At 44.7% G+C, this 26833-nt stretch overlaps 1 protein-coding gene across 5 annotated transcripts in view; it reads right to left on the bottom strand.

Annotated features, from left to right (window-relative positions):
* Positions 1-18526: 18526 nt before the first annotated feature.
* RGS14 (regulator of G protein signaling 14) overlaps positions 18527-26833 on the bottom strand; it is a 121805-nt gene continuing 113498 nt past the window's right edge. For 2 of the 5 annotated variants that reach the window (XM_056574995.1, XM_056574996.1), the window contains exons 14-16: positions 24276-24319; positions 22606-22774; positions 18528-20730 (exon numbers count right to left, since the gene is read on the bottom strand). In XM_056574995.1, coding sequence (XP_056430970.1) covers positions 20327-20730; positions 22606-22774; positions 24276-24319 — 617 coding nt within the window. In that variant the 3' untranslated portion in view covers positions 18528-20326. Of the gene's footprint in view, positions 20731-22605; positions 22775-24275; positions 24320-26833 lie in introns of all 5 variants that reach the window. The other 3 variants (XM_056574998.1, XM_056574997.1, XM_056574999.1) reach the window with 2 other exon arrangements.

Below are 26833 nucleotides of genomic sequence, written 5' to 3'. Positions count from 1 at the left end.
TGGCTGTAGGAGAAATCCGCACGGGCACCGTGAGACGTGGAGAAGAAGATTTAGAACCAAGAGATGCCACACCCACGTGAGCTGGGTGCGTGCGTGCGTTTCCCAGGCGTGGAGGACGGATAGGGCAATCCACCAAGAAATGCTCGGTACTGGCACAGTACAGACAGAGATTTTCTTCTCTACGGCGATTCCTCTCTTCCTGGGTCAGGCGAGACCGATCCACTTGCATGGCCTCCTCGGCGGGAGGCCCAGGCATAGACTGCAAAGGATGCTGTGGGAGAGGTGCCCAGAGATCTAAGTCTTTTTCCTGGCGGAGCTCTTGGTGTCGCTCAGAAAAACGCATGTCAATGCGGGTAGCCAAATGGATGAGTTCTTGGAGGTTGGCAGGAATCTCTCGTGCGGCCAGCACATCCTTGATGCGACTGGATAGGCCTTTTTTAAAGGTCGCGCAGAGAGCCTCATTATTCCAGGATAGTTCAGATGCAAAAGTACGGAATTGTATGGCGTACTCGCCAACGGAAGAATTACCCTGGACCAGGTTCAGCAGGGCAGTCTCAGCAGAAGAGGCTCGGGCAGGTTCCTCAAAGACACTTCGGACTTCAGCAAAAAAGGACTGGACTGTGGCTGTGGCAGGATCATTGCGGTCCCAGAGCGGTGTGGCCCAAGACAAGGCCTTTCCTGAAAGAAGGCTTACTACGAACGCCACCTTAGACCGTTCTGTAGGAAACAAGTCTGACAACATCTCCATATGCAGGGAACACTGAGACAAAAATCCACGGCAGAGTCTGGAGTCCCCATCAAATTTGTCCGGCAGGGACAAGCGGAGGTTAGGAGCGGCCACTCGCTGCGGAGGAGGTGCAGGAGCTGGCGGAGGAGATGGTTGCTGCTGTAGCAGGGGCAGAATTTGCTGTAACATGGCGGTCAACTGCGACAGCTGCTGTCCTTGTTGGGCAATCTGCTGCGATTGCTGAGCGACCACCGTGGGAAGATCAGCGAGACTTGGCAGCGGCACCTCAGCGGGATCCATGGCCGGATCTACTGTCACGATTCGGCTTCCAGGTAGTGGATCCTCTGTGCCAGAGAGGGATTGGCGTGGACCGTGCTAGTGGACCGGTTCTAAGCCACTACTGGTTTTCACCAGAGCCCGCCGCAAAGCGGGATGGTCTTGCTGCGGCGGTAGTGACCAGGTCGTATCCACTAGCAACGGCTCACCTCTCTGGCTGCTGAAGATAGGCGCGGTACAAGGGAGTAGGCAGAAGCAAGGTCAGACGTAGCAGAAGGTCGGGGGCAGGCGGCAAGGTTCGTAGTCAGGATGGGTAGCAGAAGTTCAGGTACACAGGCTTTGGACACACTAAACGCTTTCACTGGCACAAGGCAACAAGATCCGGCAAGGGAGTGCAAGGGAGGAGACTAGATAAAGGCAGGGAGCAGGTGGGAGCCAATTAAGCTAATTGGGCCAGGCACCAATCATTGGTGCACTGGCCCTTTAAGTCTCAGAGAGCTGGCGCGCGCGCGCCCTAGAGAGCGGAGCCGCGCGCGCCAGCACATGACAGCAGGGGACCGGGACGGGTAAGTGACCTGGGATGCGACTCGCGAGCGGGTGCGTCCCGCTGTGCGAATCGCATCCCCAACGGCCAAAACAGTGCAGCGCTCCCGGTCAGCGGGACTGACCGGGGCGCTGCAGGGAGAAAGACGCCGTGAGCGCTCCGGGGAGGAGCGGGGACCCGGAGCGCTAGGCGTAACAGTTATCCAGGATAAAAAAAAAACAGAGCTGGTTTCTGAAAAAAACTGCACCACATCTGTCCTTATTTTGTGTGTGGTAATTGCAGCTCTGTTCCATTGTGAAGGGAGCAAAGCGTTAATTTCTAACGCAAATTTGTTTTCCCTTAGTCCTAACAGCAGCACAAGTGGGGTGATTCTGCCCCTGTGAAGCTGGCAGGACGGTGGAATTTTTAATTCCGCCCAAGCAATTAACATAATTGTACCCCCCATATAAGGCCTCCTCCCCAGGCCATAGTGCTTTAATAACAAGCAAAATTATACAAACTACAAGGGCGGGAAATTTGTGTGCTGCTGTTAGGACTAAGGGAAAACAAATTTGCGTTAGAAATTAACGCTTCCCTGTCGTCCTAACCAGCAGCACAAGTGGGGACTTAGCAAGTAACAATCACAAATAGGGAGGGACTAAGGAGGAGCGGCACTTAGGATGGAACGCCCAAAGGCCAGCTCTCCCATACATTTGGCATTAACCCGGAAATGTTTGATAAATGTGTTGTGTGTGCTCCAGGAGGCAGCAGCACAAATTTTTTCTAGTGGAACAGACCTTCTTTCAGCAAAGGAGGTAGCAACTGCCCAGGTAGAGTGGGCAGTAACAAAAGAAGGAGGAGTTAGCACCTGAGCTATAAATGCCTCCCTGATTACCTCTTTGACCCATCTACTCAGAGAGGGTTTGGAGGCCTTTAGACCTTTGTTCCGTCCTGAAAAAGAAAATAAAAGGTTTTCGGATCTTCTGAATTCACCAGTTCTTGAGATGTATATCTTGAGACTTCTTGAAATGTCCAAGGAATGGTTAGCAGCTTCCTCAGAAGAGGAAGGGTCTGAGCACAGAACTGGTAAGGAGATAACTTCGTTAATATTAGAAAAGGTTGGTACCTTGGGAACAAAGGTCGGTAGATATCTCAACAAGACTCTGTCTTGTAAAAAGAGAGTATAAGGCTCAAAAGCCGCTAGGGCCTGAAGCTCGCCAATTCTCTTGGCTGAGGTTATAGCCAACAAAAAGGTGACTTTAAGGGACAAGTATCTAAAGTCCACTTGGTCCAAAGGCTCAAAGGGGGGGAGAACTCAACCCCTTGAGAACGACAGACAAATCCCATTGAGGAATAGGGCTAAGGACTGTAGGCTTAAGTCTTTCGGCTCCTTTGAGGAACCTCTTGATTAGGAGATCTTGAGATAAAGATCTGCCTAGAGAGGCAGAGAGTGCAGCAACCTGCACTTTTAGAGTGGATGGGCTAAGACCCTTGTCAAGGCCATCCAGCAGGAACTGAAGCAAAGCAGAAAGAGGAGGATCTGAGGCAACTACCTCTTTCTTAGCACACCATTGTAGGAAAATCCGATTTATCCTGGAGTAAGCTCTATTAGCAGATGCTGCTCTTGAGTGAGCAAGGGTTCTCAAGACCTCCGAAGAGAGACCACTACCTAGTAGGGTCCTGTCAATCTCCAGGCTGTCAGATTGAGTCTCCTCAGATCTAGGCAGGAGCCTGTGTTGTGAGACACAAGGTTCTGCACGTGGGGAAGCCTCCAATAACACCCTTGACTCATCCTCATGAGCTGGGTGAACCAGGACCTCTTTGGCCAGAATGGTATGATGGCGATTACTGAGGTTTGGTCTTGCCTGACTTTCATCAATACCCTCGGTATCATGGAAAGTGGAGGGAAAATGTAGGCCAGCCTGAACCTCCATGGAATGGACAGAGCGTCTACTGCCACATTGGCATTCAGACGAGTTGCCATGAGATCTATCTCTGGCATACCCCACCTCCGGGTTATCTTGTGGAAGATATCCTTGTTCAGGGACCATTCCCCTTGGAATGGAAGACCGCGGCTCAGACGGTCTGCAACTATATTGAGATCCCCCTTGATGTGAACTGCTGAGAGGTGGGATAGATTGGTCTCTGCCCAAGAGAGAATTAGTCCGGTCTCCTCGAGGAGAGCTTTGGACCTTGTGCCTCCCTGTTTGTTTAGGTAAGACACTACAGTCGTGTTGTCTGAATGGACTTTTATCGCTTGCCCTAGAACTAGGGGAGCGAAGTGATAGAGAGCTAGACGGACTGCTCTCAACTCTCTCATGTTGGAAGAGAGGAGTCTCTCTTGAGAAGTCCAGGTACCTTGTACCGGAGTTTTGTCCAGATGGGCTCCCCAGCCTACAAGGGAGGCGTCCGTGGTCAGAATGATCAAATGAAGTTGAATCAAGGACTTCCCATCTGACAGAGTTGTCCACCATCTGAGGGATGCACGGACTTCGACAGACAGGGAACATCTTTTGTCCAACCCTTTGGGTTGCGATTCCAGACACTCAAGAGCTGATCTTGAAGTGGACGGAGATGCCATAGGGCCCAAAGTACTGCCTCTGCAGACGCTGACATATGGCCTAGCATTTTCATCAGAGTTCTGATGGAGACCCTTTGGGGAACCATTAAGAATTCGGCGGCTCTTACGACTTTCATGTGAGAGGAGTCGATTATGAACCCCAGAAACCTTCTGGAGGTAGAGGGGACGATCTCTGATTTGTCCCAATTTATGATCCAGCCTAAATGCTGGAGAAAAACCAGAGCCAGTTGAAGATGAGACTGCACTACGTCTAGAGATGCGGCTTTTAGAAGCCCGTCGTCTAGGTAAGGGATGATTTCCAGGCCTTTTAATCTTAAGGCGGCCACAACCGGAGCCACAACCTTTGTAAAGGTGTGGGGAGCGAAAGAGATCCCGAAGGGCAGCACGGCAAACTGATAATGCTTTACCATACCCTTTATGGTGACAGCAATCCTCAAAAATTTCCTGTGAGCAGGATGTAAGGGGACGTGCAGGTAGGCATCCTTGAGGTCGATGGTGACCATCAGATCTAGAGGATTCAGAATGCTGGTGACTGACTGAATAGTCTACATTCTGAACTTCTTTTCTTTATGTAACGGTTCAGAAAGCGAAGATCTATGATCATTCGCCAAGTGCCCGAGGGCTTTGGTACCAAAAATATAGGGGAGTATACTCCCAGGCCTTTCTGGTTTGGAGGAACCTCCTCTAGGGCCCGTTTCTCTAGGTACAATAGTACTGACTCCTCCAGAATGGATTGTTCTGGTTGAGGGAGTCTTTTTGTTAACAAAAATTTCCTTGGTGGGGGGGGGGAGACAAATTCTATTTTGTAGCCCGACCGGACTACTTCTAGAACCCAAAGGTCTTGGATTTCCTTCATCCAAGTGGAGAGAAATAAACTCACACGGCCTCCTACTGCAGAAAAAACTGGAGACAGAGCTTCTGTCAGGACCTCTGGAGGGGAAGGGAGAGGGGAGACGTTGGTGGGATCTGGGTGAGAGTCATAGCTCAGACTTGCGGTCTTTGCCCCGACCGCGTCCGCCACCACGCTTAGATCTTTGACTTTGGCGCCTCTGGGTCCCAGAGGAGCCCTGAGATCTGCCCCCTCGGCCTCTACCGCGGCCACGAAAGGTCTGCACAGGAAGGGACTTGCCTTTTTTATCTGCAAAACCCTCCATAATTCGGTCCAGCTCGGACCCGAAGAGCCTATTGGGTTCAAGAGGCAAGGCACAAAGGTTTATCTTGGAGGTGGTATCTGCCACCCAAGGGCGTAACCAGAAGGGGCGTCTGCTTGCAGAGGATAGTCCCTTAGACTTTGCGGCCAATTTTAGATGCTGCTGAGTGGCCTCACAAAGAAAGTCAGCACCCAGTAGCAAGGTGCTGAACAAGTCCAGAATGTCTTCTCTGGGGACATTACCATCGATGTCAGACTGGATCCTTAGGATACGATCCTTGATGAAATTGGCCACCTCATTAGAGGCAATGGCCACCGTAGCAGAGGCTGAGGCAGCAGAGTAATTCCTCCTGAGCAGGGAGTCCACTTTCCTGTCGAGGGGGTCTTGGAGGTTGCTACCGTCGTTCGCGGGAACAAGGACGCGCTTGTTTATCCTGGTAACAGCCATATCCACCTTGGGGGGTGGGACCCAGGCTTCTGACTCTGCCTCGGCCAGGGGGTACATGAGCTTAAACCTCCGAGTAAGGACAGGGGGTTTGTCCGGATGTTTCCACTCAGTGGTCATTAACTTTTTTAAGGAGTCATCCACTTTAAAAACCAGCGGTTCTTTAGGGGTGGATGTTGAGGCTTCCCCTTGATCCGCATCCTGGTCCCTTGACCGGATGGATCTTAGTAAACGCTGAGTTTTCTCAACGGGAAAGATGGAGGGAGAGATGACTTCTTCCACTGTTTGTTCCGAATGGTCTCCCACGGACATAGCTGTATACTCTGCTATGGAGGAGGGACTAGGAGATGTCCTAGGTCTCTTGGCAGAGAGGGAGCTTTTAATCTCATTTATTGAGTTCCCCATGAACTCTTACATCCATATAAACATGTCCTGGATGGTAGGTTCCGCAGGATCTGCCGGAGGACGACATCCAGGACACTTATTATATTCATAGGTGTCCGGAAGAGGAGTGCCGCAGTCGGCACACGTAAGGTGACGTTTTTTAGAGGACGCCTTACGTCCGGAGTATTGGTCACCAGAGGGTGGAGTAGACATCCTCTATAAAGATAGAGAGAGAAAGACCGTTAAGGAAAAAAATTATTATTATTTTTTTTTTTTTTTTAAATCCCACCCTAAGATAGGAAAAAATAGGCGGCACCTATGCAAGGAAGCCTAGTTGAGAAAAAACAAGCTGAATAAAATACACCAGTCTTGCAGTCACAGGTCTAGCTGAGCACAGCAGAGACCCTAACCAGGCAAGAGCTGCCTTATATAGGGAAGGGGATGGCGCCAACTTTGAATAGGCTCCACCCCCGGAAATGAGATACAGGAAGGGAAACTAGTTCCCAGGTCACAAGCACTCTTATACAAAAATCTAATAATAACAGCCAATATAAGCCTACCACAGGCTTAGATATAATAAAGAAAGGGTCTTGTAGATATTCGGAGTGAAAACTCTGAATATCAGAGACTACCAGAGAATACGCCGGGCCGCAAGTGGAAAGTGACGCACTTCCGGTCCCGGCGTCCGGTCCCGGCGTCCGGCCGTGCACGCGACACTGCTAGCGCCAAAAAAAGGGGGGAGCTGGTACAGCGATCTCAGAGCGGAGCTCCGACCTGAATCACTGACCAGGTACGGAGCTCCCAAACAGCGCATATCCGCACAGGGAATGCACTGACACAGAGCATCGCACCGGAGAAGCGCAGCGAACGCTGCGAGGAGATAAGCACAGGTCAGACCTGTAAAGGAAAGGGCTAAAAAAGCCCAAACATAAGCAGCCACGCTGCAGAACATATGTATCAAAAAATATATAAATCCAGGCAGGCTTAATGAGCCTGCCCCGTCCTGCTGTCCAGCACAGGACAGAAAAAAAGCACTATGGCCTGGGGAGGAGGCCTTATATGGGGGGTACAATTATGTTAATTGCTTTGGCGGAATTAAAAATTCCACCGTCCTGCCAGCTTCACAGGGGCAGAAACACCCCACTTGTGCTGCTGGTTAGGACGACAGGGAAGTTGTAATTAGTGTTGAGCGGCATAGGCCATATTCGAATTCGCGAATATTCGCGAATATATGGACGAATATTCGTTATATATTCGCGAATATTTGCATATTCGTAATATCCGCGTTTTATTTTGGCATATGCGAAAATTTACGTATACGAAAATTAACATAAACCAAAATTAGTGTATGCGAAAATTCGCATATGCGAAAAGTAGCATATGCAAATTTTCGCATATGCAAATTTTCGCACACCTGTATTAGAGCCTTCTTTACACCACACAAGCTGGAAGCAGAGAGGGATGATCACTGTGATGTGTATTGTGAAAAAAAAAAAAAAAACAATATTCGTAATTACGAATATATAGTGCTATATTCGAGAATATTCGCGAATATGCGATATTCGCGAATAAAATTCGCATTGCGAATATTCGCGAGCAACACTAGTTGTAATACCACACACAACCTGAGGACAGGTGTGTTGCTGTTTTTGGAAAAAAATGATCTCTGGATAACCCGTTTAAATTACAAAGTGTCCTTAGGAATAAAATGCCAAAGATGTTTTCTGCAAGAATCCAAGCAAATGGATTTCACCCTTTTCAATGCAAATTCATGTTACAAATCTGTGACAAATATACATATTAATAGGCACGCTTCAGATTTTGATATTTTCAGCATGTTCACAAATTCACAGAATTTGGGGGAGATTTTTCAAAACCTGTGTAGATGAAGAGTGGTGCAGTTGCCCATTGCAACCAATCAGATTGCTCCATTACTTTGTACCATTTCTACTCTAGTGTTGAGCGGCATAGGCCATATTCGAATTCGCGAATATTCGCGAATATATGGACGAATATTCGCCATATTCGCGAATATTCGTATATTCGTAATATTCTCGTTTTATTTACGCATATGCGAATATTCATGTGCGAAAATTAACATATGCGAAAATTTGCATATACAACACATTAACATAAGCGAAAATTCGCATATGCGAACATTAGCATATGCAAATTTTCGCATATGTGAAAATGCGCACACCAGTCTCACACAGTAGTATTAGAGCCTTCTTACACCACATAAGCTGGAAGCAGAGAGGGATGATCACTGTGATGTGTACTGTGAAAAAACAAAACAAAAAAAAAAACGAATATTCGTAATTACGAATATATAGCGCTATATTCGCGAATATTCGCGAATATGCGATATTCACGAATAAAATTCGAAAAAAATTCGAATAAAATGCAAAAAAACACATTCAGGGTGCGTTTGCACACTATTACTAGCGGCGGGTTTCATGCTGCGGGAATCCCGCTGCAAGTTACGCTACCATTGATTTTAATGGGTCCACAGACAGTCCGCAATAGTGTAAGATTAGCGGACTGTCCGCAGACCCATGCAAATGAATGGTAGCGTAACTCGCAGGGGGTTTGCCACAGCGGGAAACCCGCTGCTAGTTACTAGCATGTGAACGCACCCTAAAATGGCATGAACAGACAACATGTTACAAAGAGAAAAAGGGCTGAAAAAAGATGTGTGAAGGAGGCCTTATAAAGAAATATTTATGTTATTACGACATTGGAATGCCCCATTTCATTATGTTTTTTCTATTTATGACTGCCTGTAATCTGTCTATTGACGTTAGATGCAGTCCTCCATAAAGCAACCATTCTTATAACAGTAATGCAGTTTAAGCACACGCCATTTAAAGCTCCCAACATCTCTGCATTTATTATAGGAATGTTTTTCCTGGAGCAATTCCAATAGGAGCATTAGATGAGAAAATGCAATTATATTTGAAGTTGCTCAAAAGATGAAGATTCCATTTAATGGAGTTTATCATAGTTAAAACGCATCATCTATATCGATGAGGAATGGTGTATGTGGGGGAGGGGTCTGTTGCCCCTGTGTTCAGAGTAGCAGTTTCTGAGACATGGGGCAGATGGTTGGGTTTGGAGGTGAAGGAGAAAGGTGGATAAGGTATAAAGGTAGATATATGACAGTTAGGAGATAGGGTAGAGGGATGGGGGTCATGGAGGCTAGCCCTGATCTAACACACCCTAACAAGTGTCCACGGACCACGGTCAGCATGTTAGCCAGCCGCCCTGATCTAACACACCCTAACAAGTGTCCACGGACCACGGTCAGCATGTTAGCCAGCCCTGATCTAACACACCCTAACAAGTATCCAAGGACCACAGTCAGCATGTTAGCCAGCCCTGATCTAACACACCCTAACAAGTGTCCACGGACCACGGTCAGCATGTTAGCCAGCCCTGATCTAACACACCCTAACAAGTGTCCACGGACCACGGTCAGCATGTTAGCCAGCCCTGATCTAACACACCCTAACAAGTGTCCACGGACCACGGTCAGCATGTTAGCCAGCCCTGATCTAACACACCCTAACAAGTATCCAAGGACCACAGTCAGCATGTTAGCCAGCCCTGATCTAACACACCCTAACAAGTGTCCAAGGACCACAGTCAGCATGTTAGCCAGCCCTGATCTAACACACCCTAACAAGTGTCCACGGACCACAGTCAGCATGTTAGCCAGCCCTGATCTAACACACCCTAACAAGTGTCCACGGACCACAGTCAGCATGTTAGCCAGCCCTGATCTAACACACCCTAACAAGTGTCCACGGACCACAGTCAGCATGTTAGCCAGCCCTGATCTAACACACCCTAACAAGTGTCCATGGACCACAGTCAGCATGTTAGCCAGCACTGATCTAACACACCCTAACAAGTGTCCACGGACCACGGTCAGCATGTTAGCCAGCCCTGATCTAACACACCCTAACAAGTGTCCACGGACCACAGTCAGCATGTTAGCCAGCACTGATCTAACACACCCTAACAAGTGTCCACGGACCACAGTCAGCATGTTAGCCAGCCCTGATCTAACACACCCTAACAAGTGTCCATGGACCACAGTCAGCATGTTAGCCAGCACTGATCTAACACACCCTAACAAGTGTCCAAGGACCACAGTCAGCATGTTAGCCAGCCCTGATCTAACACACCCTAACAAGTGTCCATGGACCACAGTCAGCATGTTAGCCAGCACTGATCTAACACACCCTAACAAGTGTCCACGGACCACGGTCAGCATGTTAGCCAGCCCTGATCTAACACACCCTAACAAGTGTCCACGGACCACAGTCAGCATGTTAGCCAGCACTGATCTAACACACCCTAACAAGTGTCCAAGGACCACAGTCAGCATGTTAGCCAGCCCTGATCTAACACACCCTAACAAGTGTCCACGGACCACAGTCACGGGGCATGTTAGTTCGGAGCTTGAAGTGTTGCATTAAGACGCCAGCAGGCCCCCCCCCCCACCTCCTTCATTTTACAAATAAAAAGGGAAAAAATATGTATCGCCATATGCGGAAATGTCCAAATTATTAAAATATATTGTTAATGATACCGTGTGGTGAATAGTGTTGCTCGCGAATATTCGCAATTCGAATATTATTCGCGAATATCGCATATTCGCGAATTTGCGAATTTCGCGAATGTAGCGCTATATATTCGTAATTACGAATATTCGTGTTTTTTTTTTTTTTCTTCACAGTACACATCACAGTGATCACCCCTCTCTGCTTCCAGCTTGTGTGGTGTAAAGAAGGCTGTAATACTACTGTGTGAGACTGGCGCGCGAAAATTCGCATATGCGAAAATTAGCATATGCTACTTTTGCGCATATGCGAATTTTCGCGTGCACTAATTTTGTATTTGCTAATATTCACATATGCTAATTTTCGCATACGCGAATATTCGCATATGCGAAAATAAAACGGGAATATAACGAATGTGCGAATATTCGCGAATATATGACGAATATTCGTACATATATTCGCGAATATTCGCGAATTCGAATATGGCCTATGCCGCTCAACACTAGTGGTGAACTGCGTGAACGTAAGAAATTCTAAAGTCCAAAATTGCTGACTTCTTGTCATGTCACATCCCACAGTAGATAGGAGGAATAACAAGTGATCAAAAAGTCATATATATGCAAAAGTCATAGAAAAAATCCCCAGGAGGGGTTAGGGTTAAATTGATACAAAAATCTTTTAACCAAGGGGAAAACCCCTGGTCACCAATACCCTTATTTATTTCCCACCCCTAAAACTTAGCTTTTATTTAGCTGATTAATACTATACAATAGAAAAAATAATGGTGAGTCTCTTTAAAAACACAGTCCTTTGCTGTGTTTCTTAATATGCATATGTCATTACTGTGTTCATATCGGGAGAAAGAGAAGAATAGAAGCGGCGCTATAGTGCGGTGAATCCCAGTGATAGAGGGACGTTAGTGAGGAGGTATATGTAAATTTTGATCACCTTAGCGTGTTGTGCGGGCAACCACAACACTGATGTACGCTTGATGTAATGTTCCGATGTCAGGAGGCAACTGGCCGTCGGTCCCGCTGGGGCCGCGGTGCAGATGCAGAGAGAACAGCTGGACAGAGGGTAGCCTGGCAGGGCTGACCTCTGGACCAGGGAGGAAAATGCAACTATTGGCTTAATTAGCTCACTCCCGGAGACTTCAGGGTTAAAAGTAAATGCCATCTTTAATGGTCAAGAAAGGCAGAATACAGTAGGACAACGCATTTCAAAGGTTACACCTTCTTCTTCAGGTCCAGTTACATCTTGTCACATAAAGCACAGTATACATACACAAGGTTACAAAAACATATTTTCAAAAAACGGAGGGAGAGAGGGTCATGGGGTCAGTGTTGATGTCACACAGCCCCACGGCCCCTCTCCTATTGCTTTACAGTTTGTGGTTCACTGTATAGTATGGTTATCATCATGTTTTTTTTCCCCATTGAATTCAAAAGGCTGGTTATAGTCTATGTATAACATATGGCTGAGCAGTGATGCTGAGCAATAGGAAGCATCGCTGTGGTCTGTATGGGGGACCACATGAGGGGGATCGGATCCCGGTGATGGTGAAAACATTTTGACCTGGTATTAATGTTTAACATTGATGGACATATCTGAGTCAGTGTGTCAGTGTATTGATGTAATTCACCAAAAGATCACCGAAGTGATCCACTAATTCCCTATATTTCCCATATATTTGTTAAAAGGTATAATCTTTATTAATTTCAAAACACCAACAAAAAAGGAGTTAAAATTTGCAGTGTATCTCTCCTCCTGTATTATTAATTATCTGTGCCAGCCAGGCATCACCTATTATCTACCTGTGTGTACCTGCAGTGTACACACGGTTAGTGGAGGAGTCTGCACTGTATATTAAAAAACCTATCCTATGCCCCCCTCGACATGTTTCGCCGCAAGACGCGGCTTTGTCAAGAGGCTTAAGGGCACTGGTTTAAATAACCCTCCATATATTGGTCCGCAGTTGGATCAGTGTATTGATGGACATATCTGGGTCAGTGTGTCAGTGTGTCAATTGCCGTGGGAAAATAAATAACTGCAGTGGGAAAGTAAACAGAGAGGTCACATGGGGGAAACACAGTGGGGCATATAGTAATAACGAGCATGGGAAAAAAAATCTTTTTTCTTTTCTTTTTTTTCTTCCTTCTTTCCCCTTCCCTTCCATTCCTTATCTCTGCAAAAAAAATAAAAAAAATAAAAAATTTGAAATAGAGGAGGCCAGTAGATGACAGCAGTAGTATTGGATCTATCGGGGATCAAGGAGCTCTATTGTTGCCGGGGGTGGGAGTGGATGTACCCCATGGTAGATGACTAGGGGAGAGTAGTCAGATGTGTGCGGTGGCTGTGTTAGATCTGTGGTAGCCCTTGGGGGGTGGATGGTAGTGGTGGTATGGTATCGGTATATGAGGGGTTAATGTTAACCCTATGGTTCGTGACGCCAGGCTGAGGGCTGGTATGCTGAATCAATGTTCCGGCCTATCGCCGCCCTTCCCAGTAACGATAGGTGCATGAAATGACTGAAGGTCCAAAAAGAGATTGAACTTGAACGTGAACAACTTTACTGAAGTGCTTGCAATATCCACAGCACAGTAACAGTCTCATATAAACAGTCCTTAGGTTACTTAGTGACTGACAGTAGTTGCGGACCTGGAGTTAGTTATACAGTCTCTGAATTTAAGGAGAGATTTGCAGATCCGTCCGGATTTAGGCGAGTTATTAGGTCCGGAGATGCTGCAGAGTGTTTGGGAGGTGATACACTCTATAATTAGATTGTTCAGCAATCGCCGCAAGGCTCAGGCCTAACTCACTGCGTTAGTTGCTGCGCAGATCCTTCTTTCATGACAGCCCATGAGGTAAGAGAGAGAAACATGGCCGGCGCTCCCTTATATGAGCAGGGGGCGGGGCGAATCTGATTGGTCCGAACATCTGCCATTCACCATTACATGATGTAATGGGATTGGTTACATCACAGGGCCTCCAAAGGTCCTTAATACCATAGAGTTCACCGAGTCACATGACCCGCAGGTCCTGCAACGCTATGGAAACAAGTAATTAACCATTTATTTACATATATGTTATCCTATTTACATTAATCTTTGCATAAAATACCGATTTATAAACTGAAATAGAGGCGACTAGGGGTAGACTGGATGACAGGGATCCCTACGTCCTAGGGACTCTGGCTATGGGGACCCATACATGAATAGGTATCGTATAGAATGCGCTACCGGGACACCACAGATCAGTACAGTGGCTTTGTTGAGACCATGCGGCTGGTCAAAATGTTTTCACCATCGCCAAGATTCGATCCCTCTCATGTGATCCCCCATCCAGACCACAGCCCTGCTTCCTATTGCTCAGCATTGCTGCTCAGCCACATGTTATACATAGACTCTAACCAGCCTATTGAATTCAATGGGGGGGAAAACCATTATGTTAACCATACTATACAGTGAACCACAAACTGTAAAGTAATAGGAGAGGGGCCGCGGGGCTGTGTGACATCAACACTGACCTCGTGACCCTCTCTCCCACCATTTTTTTTTTTTGTAACCTTGTGTATATATACTGTGCTTTATGTGGCAAGATGTAACTGGACCTGAAGAAGAAGGTGTAATCTTTGAAACGTGTTGTCCTACTGTATTCTGCCTTTCTTGACCATTAAAGACAGCATTTACTTTTAACCCTGAAGTCTCCAGGAGTGTGCTAATTAAGCCAATAGTCGGATTTTCCTCCCTGGTCCAGAGGTCAGCCCTGCCAGGCTACCCTCCGTCCAGCTGTTTTCTCTACTGTGTTCATATGTGATAGATTATCGATCACCAGTGGCCTGCAGATACCCTGGTGAATCTCCTATTATCACACTATCAGGACTGCTAATAAAACCTAATAATGCATAATATTAGGTTTTATTAGCAGTCCTGATAGTGTGATAATAGGAGATTCACCAGGGTATCTGCAGGCCACTGGTGATCGATAATCTTTCACATATGAACACAGTAATGACATATGCATATTAGGAAACACACCAAAGGACTGTGTTTTTAAAGAGATTCACCATTATTTTTTTCTATTATATGGTATTAATCAGCTAAGTAAAAGCTAAGTTTTAGGGGTGGGAAATAAATAAGGATATTAGTGACCAGGGGGTTTCCCCTTGGTTAAAAGGTTTTTGTATATATGCAAAAGTGCTACTGCTAAAAAAAAAAAAAAATAACTACAAGTCATAACGCAAAAAAAAAAAAAATACAAAAAAAATAGCCCTTATACAGCCCTGTATACGGAAAAATAAGAATGTAATAAGGGGTCAGAATAGGGCAATATTAACCCCTTAAGGACCACGGGCGTAGGGGTACGCCCTGACGTCCTGGTACTTACGGGCACCCTATGCAAACACCCCGATGTTGGATCAATTCAGATCGGAGTGAAGTGGCACTGGTACCACCACCTCACGATCGTCCTGATTCATTGGCCAGTAACAGAATCAGAACTCCTGCTGTGGGGGTGTCCCTAACCTGGAGTAGGGGCCCCCTGCTGTGGGGAGTATGTACCTGGAGTAGGTGCCCCCGATCCCTGGCATCGGCGGCGGGATCGCCCCTGGAGTTGAAACAGCGGCGGCGGTGGCAGGCAGGATCTGGCAGAGCAGCAGCAGTATGTAAGGCTGGCCTCCTGCTGTTGCTTAGCAACAACTCCCAGCATGCACAAAAGGGCATGCTGGGAGTTGTTGTTATGCAACAGCAGAAGGCACTACTACAACTCCCAGCATGCCCTTTGGTAGTTTGTGCATACTGGGGGTTGTAGTTATGCAACAGCTGAAGTCAAATTTTTTCTGTGAAAAAGTGTGCCTCCAGCAATTGCATAACTACAACCCCCAGCATGCACAAACTACCAAGGGGCATGCTGGGAGTTGCAGTAGTGTGCCCCCAGCTGTTGCATAACTACAAGTCCCAGCATCCCCTTTGGCTGTAAGTGCATGCTGAGAGTTGTAGTTTTGCAACAGCTGCAGGCACACTAGTTGCGAAACCCTGAGTTTGTTACCTAACTCAGTGTTTTGCAACCAGTGTGCCTCCAGCTGTTGCAAGCTACAACTCCCAGCATGCACTGACAGACTGTACATGGTGGAAGTTGTAGTTTTGCAACAGCTGGAGGCACACGGGTTGCGAAACACTGAGTTGAGTAACAAACTCAGTATTTTGCAACCAGTGTGCCTCCAGCTTTTGCATAACTACAACCCCCCCCATCATGCCTGGGCAGCCAAAGGGCATGCTGGGAGTGTTAGTAGTATGCCTCCAGCTATTGCATAACTACATGTTCCAGCATGCCCTTCGGCTGTCAGTGCATGCTGAAAGTTGTAGCTTTTGCAACGGCTGAAGGCACACTGATTGCAAAACACAGTTTGTTACCTAACTCTGTGTTTCGCAACCAGTGTGCCTCCATCTGTTGCATAACTACAACCCCCAGCATGCATGGACAGACAAAGTGCATGCTGAGAGTTGTAGTTTTGCAACAGCTGGAGGTTTGCCCCCCCCCCCCCCCCCCCCATGTGAATGTATAGGGTACATTCACACGGGCGGGGGTTTCTCGCTGCAAGTTTGAGATGCAACAAATTTTCCACTGCAGCTCAAACTCCCAGTGGGAAACTCGCTGTAAACCCCCGCCCATATGAATGTACACTAAAAACACTACACTACACTACACCTACACAAAATAAAGAGTAAAACACTACAAATAAACATACCCCTACACAGTTCCCCCCCCCCAATAGAAATGAAAAACGGCTGGCACGGCAGTGTTTCCAAAATGGAGCCTCCACCTGTTGCAAAACAACAACTCCCAGTATTGCCGGACAGCCATTGACTGTCCAGGCATGCTGGGAGTTTTGCAACAGCTGGAGGCACCCTGTTTGGGAAACACAATTTTGAAATCGAAGGCAAGTGTAATTTTTGCATCCGGGTCCGTCCCTATGCAAATCCCTAATTTAGGCCTCAAATGTGCATGGCGCTCTCTCACTTCGGAGCCCTGTCGTATTTCAAGGCAACAGTTTAGGGTCACATAGGGGGTATTACCATTACCATAGTCGGGAGAAATTGTCTAACAAATTTTAATGGGCTTTTTCTAATTTCACCCCTTATGAAAAGGTAAAGTTGGGGTCTACTCCAGCATGTTATTGTAAAAAAATTTTACACTAACATGCTGGAGTTGCCCCATACTTTTCATTTTCACTAGAGGTAAAAGGAAAAAAGACCCCCAAAATTTGTAACGCAATTTCTCCTGAGTACGGAAATACCCCATATGTGGGCGTAAAATGCTCTGCAGACGCACCACAAGGCTCAGGAGTGAGAGTGCACTATGTACATTTGAGGTGATTTGCACAGGGGTGGCTGATCCCTTACAGCGGTTCTGACATAGACACAAAAAAAAACTTGTGACCCCATTTTGGAAACTACACCCCTCACAGAGCATAACAAGGGGTATAGTGAGCCTTAATACCTGACAGGTGTTTGAAGAATTTTTGTTAAAGTTGGACGTGAAAATGAATTTTTTTTATTTTTTAACTAAAATGCTGGTGTTATCCAAAATTTTTCATTTTAACAAGGGGTAATAGGAAAAAGCCCCCCAAAATTTGTAACCCCATTTCCTCTGAGTATATAAATACCCCATGTGTAGACATAAAGTACTCTGCTGGCGCACTACAATGCTCAGAACAGAAAGAGCTCCATTGGGCTTTTAGAGAGAGAATGGCCCTCATTTACTATTCTAAACCCGACTTGTTTTGTCGGGTTTTTTTGTCGCAGACATCGTGCACCAGTCTGCGACACGATGCAACATTTTTTCCCGACGGACCCGATGTGGATTCTCCCAAACCTGAAAAAGGGGCTTAACCCGACATTTCTGAGCTTTCCCACGTATTTATAAAGCTTTCCAACCCCAATTTGTTGAATTGTTGTGTTTTTTTCCCCTACAACTCAGAGAAGTTGGAAACCAAGCCAAAAAAATGCACGTGCAACAAACAACAAACTGGATGCGACATAATAATAAATACCAGGGGAAAAAAGCAATCGGGTAAGAAAGCAACATAGACTTACAACTCGATTTTCTAAGTAAATGAGGGCCAATGTGTCTGGAATTGAAGGCCACGTGTGTTTACAAAGCCCCCATAGTGCCAGAACAATGGACCCCCCCCCCACATGTGACCCCATTTTGGAAACTAAACCCCTCACGGACACTGTTGTCTGACAGATTTTTGGAACAGTGGTCCATGAAAATGAAAATGTAATTTTTCATTTGCACAGCCCACTGTTCCAAAGAACTGTCAAACACCAGTGGGGTGTAAATGCTCACTGCACCCCTTATTAAATTCTGTGAGGGGTGTAGTTTCCAAAGGCAACTTCTGAACATTGTAGTTCGCCTGCAGAGCACTTTACATTCACATAGTTTTACCTATGTATAAATCACTAGTCAGATTGTACATGGAGTATTGTGTCCAATTTTGGGCACCTGTATATAAGAACATGGCTGAAATGAAGAGGGTGCAGAGGAGGGCAACCAAGGCAAGACAGGATATCAAGCTTGGGGTTATTTAGTTTAGAGGAAAGACGTCTTAGGGGTGATCTGATCACAATGTACAAATATATGAATAGACAGTAAAAAGATCTTTTTAGTGATCTTTTTATACCTAGGCCGGTAACTATGATAAGGGGGCATCATCCATGTCTAGAGGAAAGAAGGATTCACTATCATCACAGACACAGATTCTTTATTGTAAGAGCAGTGAGACTATGGAACTCTCTGCCACATGATGTTGTTATGGTTGACTAAACAAACGGGGGGGGGGGGCATATTATACTATTACAGGTTATGGATACTAGATTTATAGAGATAGAACTTTGATCTAGAAATTTATTGTGATTGTCATATAGGAGTTGGGAAGGAATTTTTCCTCTGTTATGGGGCCATTGTTGTCATCAGCCTCAAAGTTTTTTTTGTTTTTTTTTTGTCTTCCTCTGGATCGACACAGCATGGTTTCAGGTTGATCTTGTATTTTTTTTAACCCTATAAACTATGCAACGATGTACCTACTTTGAACTTTTACCTAATGTGTGTTTGTTGTGTGTGGGGTGGGGAATTATCTACCTACTAGGGCATTCACATAATTGTGGGGGGCGGGGGGATTATTTCCCTACTGAGGACCTTTACCTCATGAGGGTAATTATGTACCTAATGGGGAAAGGGGGAAGGATCACCTACCTTCTGGAGGCATCTACCTAATCAGTGAAAACTACCTTCCTACTGGAGGCGTCTACCTAAGGGGATGAGAATTATCTACCAATTGGGGGCATCTACCTAATGGAGGGAAATTACCTATCCTCTGGGGACCTAGGACCTACCTATCTAGTGGGGAATCTACCTTGCCCACCCAACACCGACTTACTCCTACTGTGTGAGGCACCAAGGGGGGCATTATTACTGTTTGGGAGACTATGGGTGTGAAAACAGTGGGGAAATTGTTGGATAACTAAGATTTTTGCGTGGCAGATACTGCAGAGAGAAGTAGCAGCTAAAAGTCATCATCAAAGTCTGGGCTAGAAAGAGAAGAAAAGGAAAAGAGACCGACAAAGATGTCACCTGTGAGTAACTGGATGTAACTGTGCTGTTATAGCTTATATGGTCTGCAGAGTGCCTAAACACAATTGACAACTAGCACTATATAGACACTTTAAGGGAAGACTAATGGTATGTATATTTTATTTGGTAAGAGTATGGTATTATTATCCAATCACTGCGTGGTGATAACACAGGGTTCTGGCGTGGCAGTATTATTTTTATTTTTAACAGTCCCAGCAGTCCAACCACTCATGATCAGAAACTTATCCCCTCTCATAAGGATAGGGGATTAGTGTCATAGTGGCGGAACCCCTTTAGGATACGTTCACACTGAGGAATTTAAGCATAATTTCCGGGGACCCGTTCACACTGAAATTGATCCACGCAAAGAATGAACTTTTTCATTCTTTGCGCGAAATTTCCCTAGCACTGCATTGTCTTCAATGGTGATGGTGCAGGGCCCTGTGTTTCTGCCGCTGAAGGATTTCAGTGGAGATTCTACACAAATTACTCAATGTGAACATACCCTTAAGCTGTCTGTAAAGTAATAGAGGAATAAATGTGTTCTAGCTGCAGAAATGAGTGAATGGAAATACATTTACAAAATGGTCACAAAGCCAGAAACAAATACCATCATATCAATTACAGCATTGGCACAAGACATTACATAATCATGATTTGACATTAGACATGAGGTGTTAAGCAATCCCAAGAGTAGCTGCCATGATATAAAATAATACAGCATAAACTATTCACATAAATAGAAGAGATGGCAATGCAGATCTGCTGTTTATTTGTTGGCTTGGCCTTGTTCATAGAAAACATATCTTGGGAGGCCCAGAAGTGTAACGTGTGGCTCTCGGGTCCCAATCCAAAATATGTAGAGGGCCTTTCACGTGCCATTCAATAATGATGTCTTTTGTGGTAGAGGGAAATTTAGGACCCTTTAGACTCCAAGTTTCTGGTACGACTGCTACCTCTGCACCCCCGATAGCTACACCCCTAGAAAGCCAGTATCCAGAAAGGATTGATATAATAAATAGAACAAATGGTTAATAATTAAAGCAGATCGTCCTTCTCCTCTGTACACATTTCTCCCATTTGAAGAGAGGTCATATTGTTGTCCGCCACTGTCACAGCTGTGTCTTGACTGTCAATGGAAATGTAACTGGGGGCATTGCTGTTCTCTATGTGAGAAGGTAAGCAGCACACTGCTTCTTGTGATGGTAATGTGCTGCCTGCGGAAATGTTCTTTTCACTGCAATCCTCGGTAGAAATATCTGGACAAGATGGAAAAGTCTCCATCCCAGTGGCGGCATCTTGGCAGGTTGTCTGACAATGATGACATTTCTCATCTGTTGGGAGTTTCAGAAACTCAGGAAGAACAAGGTCCTCTTTACGAAGCAGCCCACGCTGGTCATCTGCCCGAGAATTCTGGACTCTATTCAACATTTCCACCAGTCCTATAAAAGAAAAATAATGCAATTGGTTTTCATTTAGGTAATAAACTTATTTTAGTAATATAAATGCATAAATTTAAAAAAAAACATAAAAAACTGCTGATCAGAGGAAATGGTTAGAGAACCACGATTTTTAGTCCAGCACCAAAATTGACATTGTTCAAAAATAAGCCGACTGGAGTAGCTGACTCTGTCCGGCTCACTGAAGTGAAAGGGGTATGGCACAGGTATGTTGGGGAACCGGCAGCGGCTGGTTTTTAAATTCTCCTGCTGGATCCGGCTGCCGGATACTCAAAACGTGGTGTGAATACACCTGATATCTAAATAGCTAGCATCACAAAACCAAGCTTATTAAATATATATAATGACAACCAATTATACTGCATATATCTGGCAACAAAACCAAGCTTATTAAATATATATAATGACACAACCAATTATACTGCATATATCTGGCAACAAAACCAAGCTTGCTACAGGATGTGGCAACAGAGTCAAGCCCTTTACCTTTATATTGTAACCGAATCAAGCTTACTGCAGAGCAGACCAGGTTTAGCTAACAAGACAGATCATGCTCCTCTGCAACAATGTTAAAGACCTGACAAAGGTCTTTAACAAAACAAGGCATCTATTAGTCAAATAAACTACAAGTGTTTTCACTATATGTATATATATATAGAGAGAGAGCAGCAGTGCCTTGGTGAATCTGGAGATACTTTTGGACTGCAGATATACTCCCCTTGCTGGCATCTATTATTATAAAGGGCAGTATGTTAAGCCTATTTTATAGAACAACTCTATAAGATGAGTTTGCCATCTGTAAAGAGTGAGGGTTTTTTGTTTTTTTTTCTCAGGGTGGATTATATGGATTATACTACAGTATGTTTTTTGTGCATAAATAAGATTACACACAGAGGCCCTCATTTATCATTGCAGTGCAAGTGAAGCATTTTTTTACACCTTTTTTTTTGTGTGCTGACAATGTGTAGGAGCACCAAATTTATTAAAAGGTAAAAGAGCATTTGATACATTTTGTGCAGGTCACATTTTCTGAAATTTCTGTCTACACATACACCAAAAAGCTACACCATGTCTGGGCTGGTGTAGTTCTAGAGACTTTTCAGTGGCTTTGCGCCTTTTTTTGCTCCTTTTACAAAAAGGCGCAATGATAAATCCCTTCTATATCATGTGTATTGCTAAAATCAGTGGATTGTAACTCAAAGTCAGCAGAAATGTGTAAACAAAAAGGGGCAAAAAAAGGCGCAAAAAACCCTGCTTGTGCCTTTTTGCCCCTTTTTTAGACACAAAAAACAGTCTAAAGACAATGATAAATGTGGGCCAGAGAGTCTTTTTAGTCTAAACAACCCCCCCCCCCCCCCAACTTCTATAAACGATATGAATTTTTAACAAGAAATTTTCTATGACCTAAGGCCAGTACTAGAACCTAAGAGTGTCTAGCCTGAATACCGCATCAGCACATTTCTGCACCTCCACCCATCTCCGGTGTCCCGTGCCAAGCCTACTGTAATGACATCACATACATGAATCTCAGCCATGTGTCGTACTTACAGATAGAGACTGCTGAGGCCAGTGATTGGCTGCAGCATTACATAAGCAATGTATGTGCTGTCATTGCAGTAGGCTTGAAGGGAAAAACAGAATTGTGGAGGCGCAGAAGTGGAGGCAAAATTATGGATATGGGGCTTTCAGATTGGTAAAGACACATGACTATATACAGTTAAATGCTTTTTTACTTTTTCCAAAGACAAGTGAAATTCTGGTCTATACTCTAGGTCATCTATAATCTTTTGATCAAAGTCTACCATGTACTATAAATAAATAAAAATAAATTCTACACATCAATGAATATAGTCATACCTTCAATATCCTGGTTATGCCGAAAAAACTTTGGCTTGTCTGGTGTTATGCCACTACGTCTGTGCACTAGGGACGTATGATGGTCTTTATGAGCCTCTTTCTGTGTCCGATGATGAAGGTCTATCCTTGGCAAACGTATTTCAACATGTTTTTCCTTTGCTGGTTCTTTCTGTATGATGTATAATGAGGATTAGTGCTATTATTGTAGTACAGCAGCTATTAAAGGAGAACTCCAGTGAAAGTAGACTAGGATAGAGGGTTAGAAACTAATCATGGGGGTCTGACTGCTGAGACCCGCTGTGATTTCTGGGACGGGACCCTGGCTCTCCTAGTGAGGAGCATGTGCCACCTACTTTTCTGTGCTCCCATAGAAATGAATGGAGCACGGGCCGCCTGCAACACGCACTCCTCATTGAGCGCCAGATCCTGTGGATAGGGGATAAGTTTCTTTTTACCATATTCCTCCTTTAATGTACGTTATTATAGTTCATACCATTATCCTATATCCTACATAGGCCTTCTTTATATGAACTCATTGGATTGGTATAGAATCACACTATAGTTCAAAAAATAATGTTTTACTATGTCCAGCCAATATTCCAGGTACTTTGGCTGTCCGGGCATGCTGGGTGTTGTAGTTTTGCAAAAGATGGAGACACACTGTTTGGAAAACAGTTGTCCTCATAAAATAAATAAAAATGCTCCAAAATACGTCACTGTTTGCCAAATGAGATGACCATTTTAAAGGGGTACTCCGCTGCTCAGCGTTTGAAACAAAATGTTCCGAATGCTTAGAGCCGGGCCGGGAGCCCGTGATGTAATGGCCCCGCCCATCGTGATGTCACGCCCCGTCCCCTCAATGCAAGTCTATGGGAGGGGGCGTGGCAGCTGACACACCCTCTCCCATAGGCTTGCATTGAGGGGGCGGGGCAGTATGTAATGAGGGGCGGGGCTCACAAGCTCCCGGCTCTAAGCATTCGGAACTTTTTATTCCAAATGCTGAGCAGCGGAGTACCCCTTTAAGGCATTACTGCCATGTACATCTACAGTAGCATTTATATTTTTACATTGCAATTATGCTTTTGTTTCCTTATGTTTTTAGGTTCTTTTTTTAAGTGCGCTTACCACTTAGTTAAAAGTAAAAAAAAAAAACTTTTACATATGCCTTTTTTTTATGTATTTATTGACCCAGAGATTTCTGTGAAAATACCATAAATGCCTTTGATAACCCTTTAATTCATATTGCAAAATGCACTGGTATCTGTCACAATATATTAATAATATTAATAATAATCATAATATTATTAATAATAATAAATAATTAATTAAAAATAATAATAATATTAATAATAGACACTATTACTATAAAACCATCAGCCAGATATTGTGATGCTGAGGTTAATATGAGAAAGGGAGCGTCAGTATTGCACACCCCTACACCTTAATTCCCTGGTTGAACTTGATGGACATATGTCTTTTTTCGACCGTACTAACAATGTAACTATGTAACTATGTAACACCATGATGCACAGTGTTATGGAGGTAGATGTTAACATGTAGGATAACACTGACGTGGCTGGCTACACATTCACATAAACACATACATACTGTATTCTATTAAACATTGTGGACTAGAGTATAACTGGTAGAGAAAAGTCCCATAGACTCACCTTAGTCTGCGGTTCTGCTGTAATCCCACTAGCGCTTGCGACATCTGTATGTTTAGAAAAAAAAAAAAACAATATTCCATTTATCTCTTCCATCAACAATACAAACCTATACATGGAGTCAGTGACTTTAATATTTTAATTTTAATTTTTTTCCAGCAACCATTATAATAAGAGTACGTTCACACATCAAATTGAAACCCACAATGCGTAGTATATCTGCAGCAGATTCGCACATGGATTATCCCATAGTCCCAGAACCTTGATTTACCAGTTATTTTCACAGTAATTTTTTTCTACAATGGTGGCAAAAATATACCCAGAAATTTTCCATTCAGTTGAACAGGGTTTTAGAAACCACTTTGTCATGCATCGGGTACAGAGCAATATAAGATCTCACATGGATTTGACTAATGTCATATCCAACACATTTATACAGAATTCTGTACAATAAACATTAAAGGATCATGTCTATTAAAATGTATTTAAATGAAGGGTAAGTCTATAGGTTTAAAGGGGTACTCCGCCCCTAGACATCTTATCCCCTATCCAAAGGATAGGGGATAAGATGTCAGATCACCGGGGTCCCGCTGCTGGGGACCCCGGGGATCGCTGCTGCAGCACCCCGCTATCATTACTGCGCAGAGCGAGATCGCTCTGCACGTAATGACGGGCAATACAGGGGCCGGAGCATCGTTAGGTCACGGCTCCGCCCCTCATGACGTCACGGCCCGCCCTCGTCAATACAAGTCTATGGGAGGGGGCGTGGTGGTCGTCACGCCCCCTGCCATAGACTTGCATTAAGGGGATGGGCCGTGATGTCATGAGGGGCGGAGCCATGATGTCACGCTGCTCAGGCCCCTGTATCGCCCGTCATTACGCACAGAGCGAACTCGCTCTATGCAGTAATGATGGCGGGGTGCTGCAGCGGCGATCCCCGGGGTCCCCAGCAGTGGGACCGTGGCGATCTAGCATCTTATCCCCTATCCTTTGGATAGGGGATAAGATGCCAGGGGCGGAGTACCCCTTTAAGAATGACTGGAAATATTTGTAATTTCCTGTCCTCCTCAGACGGTCTATGAAGAACAGGAGAAAAATCTGGAGAAAAATAATGCTGTTTTTAGGAAATAATATACTTGGAGGTCAGATGGCATTTTGTAGCAAATGAGATTAAAAAACATTTTGAATGAAGTGGATGCAAACCATTCAGTTTTAGAACATCAAATCCATGGTGGGCTCTCTCCCTGCTTTTTGTGGCTTTTGTGACTCCTCTGGGGAAACCATGTGTAAGAACTGTAATTACGTTATCATAATAGTGATCACCATAATAGCTATGAACATAATATTGGTTTCCCATATGTAACAGAAAAGGAGAGGTAAAAGTATACTGTATGAGCTCAACAATGTTCGGAAGCCCCACAAAGAATAAATGGAGTACTGGCTGCAAATGCACAGTGTTCTCCAATATTTTGGGGGACAGTTTTCTGTTATGTTCCTTATGTTCTGTAAGATTCCTAAGGTATGGACTCCTACCGATCAACTTCTTATCCTGAAGTTAGGAGATAGCTTTGAGAGTTGGGAATACCACTTTTAAGAGGTTGCCTGGCCACACAAAATCTTTGTGCATGGGCTTGCATAAAAATTAAAAGAGTTATATTCACCTACCCTGGTCCCCAACACACCCCTCCTGATGGTAACCGGCCCCCGCTGAGTAGTATTTCCTACTTTTGTGTTTCAACATGCAGGAAGTGTTTGTTAGCCAATTGCTAGTTGGTCATATTGGTGACTCCATATTTGGCTTAGTAGGCATTTACTGCTTGTAAAGACTAAAGCACTTCTTAGCTGGGACTAGGTGCCATCGAGACGGACACAGTGGGAATACGGGCAAAGTGAGTGTTAGTGTTTTAGAATCTGTATGCAGGCTGGAGCTCATGCACTAAGAAAACAGTCCTTTAAAGGATAAGTATCATGAAAAAAATGTATCCTGCAGATAGGGGATAAGTTTAAGACTCCCAATGATCTACTGTACGGGGCCCTGGCTCTCCCCGAGAATGGAGAGTGTCGACCCCTGAATGAAATGGCAGCTGACATGCCCCCTCCTCTATGGGAGAGCAGAAGATAGCCAAAAGTTTTTGGGCATGATATACCTCCTTTAAAGTTTTGTGAATGTGTGAATTACTTGTGTGGTAATACTTATAGTGGTCAGCTCTGATGTCATCAGTTAATAAATATTAGGTATTAATAATGATGGTGCAGATATTATGACAAAACACTTGCCACACATGAAATTATACACTATTATTAATCAGCTTTGATCACCTTGAAAACTCCTTGCTGGCTTCCAAGATTAAATGAATTAAGCCACAAATAGAAGACAAATTTGTCAAACCTTTTGTAAAAAAGAGTAGGGCAGTGGCCTATGGCAAACAATCACATTCCAGCTTCCATTTTTCAGAATCCTTTTTAAAAATTAAAGAAGCTATCTGATTGGTTACTTAGGGCATGTTTCCCCCATTGTGTAGCTTTACTATGGTAAAAAGTTGAAACTGCCAGAGATGGAC

This window comes from Hyla sarda, chromosome 4 (assembly GCF_029499605.1).
Source record: "Hyla sarda isolate aHylSar1 chromosome 4, aHylSar1.hap1, whole genome shotgun sequence".
Taxonomy (NCBI): Eukaryota; Metazoa; Chordata; class Amphibia; order Anura; family Hylidae; genus Hyla; species Hyla sarda.
Note: the sequence above shows the minus strand (reverse complement) of the source record. Positions and strands in the feature narration are given on the sequence as shown.